Source organism: Helobdella robusta (genome assembly GCF_000326865.2).
Source record: "Helobdella robusta unplaced genomic scaffold HELROscaffold_11, whole genome shotgun sequence".
NCBI lineage: Eukaryota > Metazoa > Annelida > Clitellata > Rhynchobdellida > Glossiphoniidae > Helobdella > Helobdella robusta.
The window spans coordinates 1,381,790-1,389,289 of NW_008703617.1; the positions used below are offsets into that span (position 1 = coordinate 1,381,790).

The following is a 7,500-nucleotide window of genomic DNA, read 5'->3' on the forward strand; positions in this document are numbered from 1 at the left end:
CATCGTCGTCATTTTCGCTTGTAATACTATCATCGCCGTTGTTGTTGTTGTTGATGTTGTTGTTGATGTTGTTGATGTTGTTGTTGATGTTGATGTTGTTGTTGATGTTGTTGTTGTTGATGTAACTTCGGCAGATATGACTGATGTCGTTTCGATTTTTGTGTTGGCGTTTGAGGTTTTTGTTTTTGATTTGTACTTTGTTGTTGTTGTTGTTGTTGTTGTGTAGTTTGTTGATGTTGTAGTTGATGTAGTTGTAGTTGTTGTTGGCGGCTGAAGCACTTGTTGAATGGGATTCCGATGAAAACCGTGGAGATATGATTTTTGCTGCAAAGTGAAATATTACTCGCATAAGCGCGATCGTTATCATAACCATCTTCCCCCTTTTCTTCATCATTATCATCGCCGCCATCATCGTCATCATCGTCGTCGTCGTCATCATCATCATCATTCACCCACCATGAGCTCTCTCGAATCTATAGACGGCTTCGAACCCGGCACCTCTGTACTTATCATCGTTAGATCGGAAGCTCACCCTGAAAAAACCTCCCTCTGATTGGATGGGCCTAATAATGACGTCATCATCTTTCGACCTACTTCCGCACAGACGACTGGACTTTCGGTCCGGCAGAACGTTGAAGCTGGAAAACTCGATGTAGTCGCTCTGCGTTGAGTCCGTGCATCTGTGTCGTGACAGTCCAAACAAACAACAATTCAATATTCAAGCATACATAAACAGCACACACACATACATACAAACATTTAAACATATACAACACACACACACACACAAACATTTAAACATACACAACACACACACAAATATTTGAACATACACGCACAAACAAACATGCAAACATACATCTGCATGTGTTGAAGTGGCCAACTAGGAATACATAGAAGAGCATGAAATCGTGATCAAAGAGTAAATAACACGTAAATATAACTTACACCTACACGTATCTCCCTACATTCAAACAAGTGCATGCTCTCTCTTTCTCTCTTTCTCTCTCTCTCTCTCACACACACACGCACGCACACACACAAACACGTAGGTGATACACACATGCACACAAACACATGCACATACACAAACAAAATCACAATTATGTAGGTTAATTATATAGAGGGTAATCAAAATGACGACCAACATTACTCACAAAATATTACTCACTATTCGTCGCCTCTCTCACTTTCTCTTTCTTTCTCTCTCTCTCTTTTTCTCTCTTTGTCACTTTCTTTCTCTCTCTCTCTTTCTTTTATTTCTTCCTCACTGAAGTCATCGTGTGACGTCACGTAGATCCCACGCAATGATTTTAAAGAAGGGAGACGACACACGATGATGTACAATTTTCGTCAGAGGCTCGCGCGTGTACACCATAAGTGCACGCCGCACATATGTACGGTTGATTGATCGCATGTACGTAGACAAGTGTGTATGTGTGAGTGTATGTGTGTGTGAGTGTATGTGTGATTTTGAGTGTGTGTTCTTATGTGCACAAGTTTTGTATATGTGTGTGTATTTGTGTATATATATACAAGTGTAATAAATGTGTGTCTGGCAGCGAACTAAAGTATCGTGTTTGTGTATATATAAGCGTCTGTCTGTTTGTACACATCCTGTAAACGCTTGCGGGTATGTGTGTATATGTATGTATATATATATTTATAAGTGTTTATGTGTGTATTTTTTGTGAAGATTAAGCAACATTTTGGTATATGAATACAAAAGCACCTACCTTGGAGATACCCCATCAATGTCAAAATCGTTGAATACTATGATGACTCTCTCATCGAAGCTCCCTCTAAACAAATAATTACATTCCATCCCTGGCGGGTACATCCCAGGATAGTTCGGTGACGTCAGAGAACCGTTCACCGAAACTGAACTACGGTATTCGAATGTACAGCCTGTGAGGTATTTTCTTCAAGTTTTAAAATAGTATTTTGTGTTGTGCGTGCGTGTGTGTGTGCCTGTGTGTGTGTGTGTGTGTGCATGTTTACGTTGAAATGTCTTTAAGTTTTATTTTTTTTAGAAAGAATGATTGTGATTTATTTGTGAGGATCGCAAAAGAGTGAGCGAGATTAAAGGGAAAAATGTTTTCTGAAATTTGAAAAAAAAAAATGTTGAAAAAAGTTTTGTGAAAAAAGCGCGAAAAAATGTTCTTAACCACACACTCCTGTCTTCTTATTCACACACACACACGTTATGAAAAAATAAAAAAAGAAAGAGAGGAAGAGAGGGAGGAAGAGAGAGAGGAAAAAAAAGAAAATGAGAAATAATGATAGGAAGAAAGAATAAAATAGAGTGAATAAAATGATAGAGCCAAAAGGAAAAACTAAACTTTACAAAAAATTTTTTTCGTCAAAAATTTGATACGGTGAGTCTGAAACAATAAACTAGAGAAATAAAATGAAGATTGGAAGATTGAAAGAAAGAGAGAGAAAAAAAGAGAGAGTGAGAGAGAGAGTGAGAGAGAGAGAGAGAGAGAAAGAAAGCAACACATCTATTACTTCTATCTCTAGCTTGGATTCCGTTCGTTTTGACCAAGTAATCTGCAGCGGAAAAAAATTAATAAATTCACAATTAGTGAAAATTTTGTAAAAAATAGAAAGAATGAATAAATGAATGAATGAATTAATGAATGAAGGAATGAAGGAATGAAGGAATGAATAGAAAGATAAACAGACGGTGGAATGTATATTACAAATATAACGATGAATGAATAAATAAATGGACAGATGAATTAACGAATGATTGAATGAATGAATGAAGGAATGAATGATTGAATGAATGAATAATTAAATAAATAAATAAATATTATTATTAATATAATAATAATAACAATAATAATAAATTAAATAAAAATCCATCAATCAAGAGACCTGTCGTAAAGCTGAAATAAGCTTCGAAACCGTATATACCAGACGAGTCCATTTTATTATTATTATGACTATTACTACTACTACTACTACCACCACCACCACCACTACTACTACTACTACTACTATTACTACTACTACTACTATTACCTTTGCCAGTACTGTCAAAATTATTAATACTACTGCTACTATTGACGTGGTTATTGCTGTTGTTGTTATAAGTACTACTGCCTCTACTACTACTACCACCACCACCACTACTACCACTACTACTACCACCACTACTACTATCACTACCACTACTACTTCTACTACCATCACTACCACCACTACTACTACTGCCACGGCCACTACTGCTACTTGTGGCGGTAGTGGTAGCAGTAATTACGATAAGAAGCTCCATGTTGCTCTCCCTGGTCATGATGCTTTGAGGAATGTTTGCTTGACAGCCACAGAAAATATTTAGCTCACGCCTCACGCCAATTTCCTCGGAGAAGAGTATTCTCACGTGGTTCTGTTCCTCACAGCTGGTTATGATTGTAGTTGTGGTGGGTGTTGTGCTGATGATGATGAGGGTGATGATGATGATGATGAGGAAGGTGATGATGATGATGATGAGGGTGATGATGAGGAAGGTGATGATGATGATAGTGATGGTGGCCCTGATGAGGGCAATGGTGGTTATGATGTTGACGGTGAAGTTAATTCTGACAGTGATGATGCTGATGATGATGCTGATGATGCTGATGATGACGATGACGATGATGACGATGATGACGATGATGACGATGATGATGATGACGATGATGATGACGATGACGATGATTATAGTTGACGGTGGTAGCGAAGCTAAAATGATAACAATAATAAACAACAAACATACTCCAACAATTCATCATTCTCTTCCTTATCTTCTTCGTCATCATTATCAAGATCTGTACCGTCATTAATACTGTTACTACTACTATCTCTACTACCACTACTGCTTCTACTACTACTACTACTGCTGCTACTGCTACTGCTACTACTACTGCTGCCACTAATGTCCGTATTGTCGTTATAATTTCTGGTTTGCATGCAGAATGATGTAAAAGTTAACACAACCCTCTCGTCAGTTTGACCTCTGAAGAGAATCTTCAAGGTCAAAAACTGTGGTTCAAGGTCACGATAGCGATAGGTTATTGAACCGCCTTTAGGGTAGGCTATGCTGGTGATGATTGCGCCGTTATACGATGATGGTGATGAAGACGACGACGACGACGATGATGGTGATGATAGATAAGATGATGAAAATGACAAAGATGACGAAGATAATGATGACGAAGATGATGATGAAGAGGAAGATGATGATGACAACGATGATGATGAGGAGGAAGATGATGATGACAACGATGATGATGAGGAGGAAGATGATGATGACAACGATGATGATGAGGAGGAAGATGATGATGACGACGATGATGATGACGGCTTTGACGACAAAGACGACAATTGCGTTTGGATATTGTTGACGTTGTTGCTGATTACAAGGTTTTTATAACCATCGTCTTCACTGTTATTCTCATCGTCGTTCCTGAGGTTGTTGTTGTCGCTGGTGTCTTTATCGATGTAAACTGAAAATGATTGGGTGATGTTTTGCAAAGTGCTAATATCCACATCATCTCATGATACTCACCAATGATAACCATATATGGAATAATACTAATTATAACTAATTATAAATAATAATAGTTTATAAATAACAAAAATTAATATGTATTGATTCTCTACAATGATTAAATAATATCGAATTCGTAACGGTATCTCTGTTATGGTAGATAGAAAGATACATGAATACATATTATTATGCATGTAGGTATGCGTGTTGTTATGTATGTATGTATCTGTGTACATGAGTATGTATGTATGTGTGAATGTGTGTATGTATATGTGTATGTGTGTATGTACATTTTCCCATATCTTTTTTCTGACAGCTAAACTGTCAAATTTTTAAAAGGCTGTTACAGATTTCCATCTAGAATTATAAGAAGATTGTGTGTGCAAAACCTTGTATGTATGTTTTGTATTTGTATGTGTGTGTGTACGTATGTATGTACGTGTTTGTGTGTACGTGTGTATGTTTGTGTATGTGTATGTATGTTTGTGTATGTATGTTTGTGTGTTTTATAGTAGTCGTATTTATGTGTGCATGTAGGATTATATCAACGTATTTATTAGGCAATATTTTGTAAGGATTATTTTGTTTATTAGCAATTTTTTGTAAAAAAATTATCTATGTACGTCTGCTTGTGTGTTTGTATGTATGTATGTGTGTTTATATGTATATATGTGTGTGTTTGTATGTATGTATGAGTGTGTGTTTATATGTATGTGTGTGTTTGTATGTATGTTTGCGTTTGTATGTATGTGTGTTTATATGTATGTGTGTGTTTGTATGTATGTGCGTGTGTGTTTATATGTATGCATGTGTGTAGTTGTATAAAAGTGGTTTTATTTGACTTGTTTTTTTTAGAAAAAAGAGAGTTTCAATTCATTGTCGTGTTCACACGCATGCAATTTCGTCATAAATATGAAACCAGAGATACATGAAACCAAAAATGACATCAACTACATCAACGACAACATCTGCAACATCAACAATATCGGCAACAACATCAACTACACCAACAACATCAACAACATCAACAGCAACACCAACAACAACAACATCATCAACAACAACTACAACATCAACAACAACATTATCAACAACCTAGAAACAAAACAACATCATCATAATGTCATCATACAAAAACATCAAATCGTCACCAACGGGAATAAACAAAAACCATAGAACAAAAAACAAAGAAAAATGAGTGCTTGAATAATTCAGTTTATTTCATTTTTATTCAATTTAAAGTCAATTTAATTAAATTTAATTCAGTTTTAAATCTCCCGCCATCTTCATATTATGATTTCAAAAGCTGCCTCATAATCACGACCTTAAATAAGACTTTGTGTGAGCCTTGCCAGCCACTGATAAACACTAACACAACCACACATACATACAAACATACATACAGACATATATACAAACATACATACAGACATACATACAAATCTATATACAGACATACATACCAGCATACATACCAGCATACATACCAGCATACATAAACACATTATTAACTAAAAATACACACACACACCACACACACACAAACAAACACACAAACAGTAGAACGCATCAAACTTTAATGACCCACACCTTCCAACACACCTACCTCACATACACTCTTGAATAATATATCAAGGGATAAATTTGAACTTATTCAAGCAAACAAGCGCTTGTAATAAACAAAACACAAACATACAAACACACAGACGTACAAACAGATCTGCGAAAAACACAAACCCACAAGTACAACACACAAACATAACCACACAAACACAAAATGTACATCCTACATTGACGCTGGCACGCGAACCTGCATGGAGACAGATAATGATAATGATACGATACGAAACGAACCGACAGGAAACGAGACATGATGATATGACGTGATTATTTACACAGAGGCATACGTATGTGTAGTACGCTTCGCTGCTTCAGAGGCACTCTATTAAAACGTACAACATTGTACAGACGGGGGCTTCTGTTTTACGTCAAACATACGTACACAAACTTTAATTTGCAAATGAATGTACGTGTGTTTGTGTGTGTGTGTTGTGTGTATGTGTGAGTGTGTGTGTTTGTGCTGTGTGTGTGAGTGTGAGTGTGTGTGTTTGTGTTGTGTGTGTGTATGTGAGTGTGAAAAATGTAATGCAACTTTTATTTCAAATTGACTTGGCTTGCGTTGGAACCCGGTCAAAATGTAGTGAACGAAGCGAGTCAACAGCATTAAATAGATTAGATTTCTCTTGTTGTGTTCATCACCTTACATTCCCAAACAAACTCCCAGAAGATATATTGAATTAGAGAGAAAAATATACAACACATATGTGCACTAACACAATGCATATATGTATGTATGTGTTTGTGTATATGTATATGTATGTGTTTGTGTGTATGTATGTGTGTATGTGTGTATGTGTGTATGCATGTATATTTGTAGGCCGGCTTATAATATTATGTATTTTCTCATTCATGCATACATTCGTAAACGAATTTCCTTGTTTATATATACACGTTAAGCGTTCGTTGGTGGCTTGTTGTGGTCTTCTTAGCTGTTGATGTTGTTGTTGATGGTGTTTTTGTTGTTGTTGTTGTTGTTTGCATACTTGTTGCCATCAACAAATTCTATTGAGAATAGCACAGTACTGATTAGTATTGTGAAGCCTTTTGTGATGTTGTTGCTATTGTTTAATCGTTCCTGTTGTTGTTGTTGAGTTGTTGTTGAGTTGTTGTTGAGTTATTGTTCTTTTTGTGTTGTGTTGCTGATTTAATTACTGATGACAGTGCAATTGCTAATATCTGTGTTGATATTTCTTCCACTCATCTATGAAAACATGAAACCAATTGAAGTTTCCCCTTACACGGTGTAACAGCTGTCTCGATTAACATTAATAAATACTTTTCAACGAATTATTGATAAATTACAAATAGCTCTAGGTTTTTCTGAGTGTTTCTCGATATTTCTG

The 7,500-nt window shown here is 36.1% G+C and overlaps 2 protein-coding genes across 2 annotated transcripts in view; one reads left to right on the top strand and one right to left on the bottom strand.

The window, feature by feature from the left end:
- Positions 1-4,568, bottom strand: part of HELRODRAFT_167198 (hypothetical protein) — a gene marked incomplete at both ends in the record, with an annotated part of 6,521 nt that extends 1,953 nt beyond the window's left edge. The window contains 7 exons of the mRNA XM_009012726.1: positions 1-324; positions 457-680; positions 1,737-1,908; positions 3,241-3,407; positions 3,764-4,082; positions 4,422-4,493; positions 4,556-4,568. The exon at positions 1-324 is cut by the window's left edge and continues 372 nt beyond it. Of these exons, the coding sequence (XP_009010974.1) occupies positions 1-324; positions 457-680; positions 1,737-1,908; positions 3,241-3,407; positions 3,764-4,082; positions 4,422-4,493; positions 4,556-4,568 (1,291 nt within the window). The remainder of the gene's footprint in view (positions 325-456; positions 681-1,736; positions 1,909-3,240; positions 3,408-3,763; positions 4,083-4,421; positions 4,494-4,555) is intronic.
- An 881-nt stretch (positions 4,569-5,449) lies between these two features.
- On the top strand, positions 5,450-6,411 carry HELRODRAFT_167199 (hypothetical protein; the record flags this gene model as incomplete). The annotated part of the gene is made up of 2 exons (XM_009012727.1): positions 5,450-5,659; positions 6,244-6,411. The coding sequence occupies 2 exons, from the start codon at positions 5,450-5,452 to the stop codon at positions 6,409-6,411; spliced, it is 378 nt and encodes a 125-aa protein (XP_009010975.1).
- Between the last annotated feature and the right edge of the window lie 1,089 nt (positions 6,412-7,500).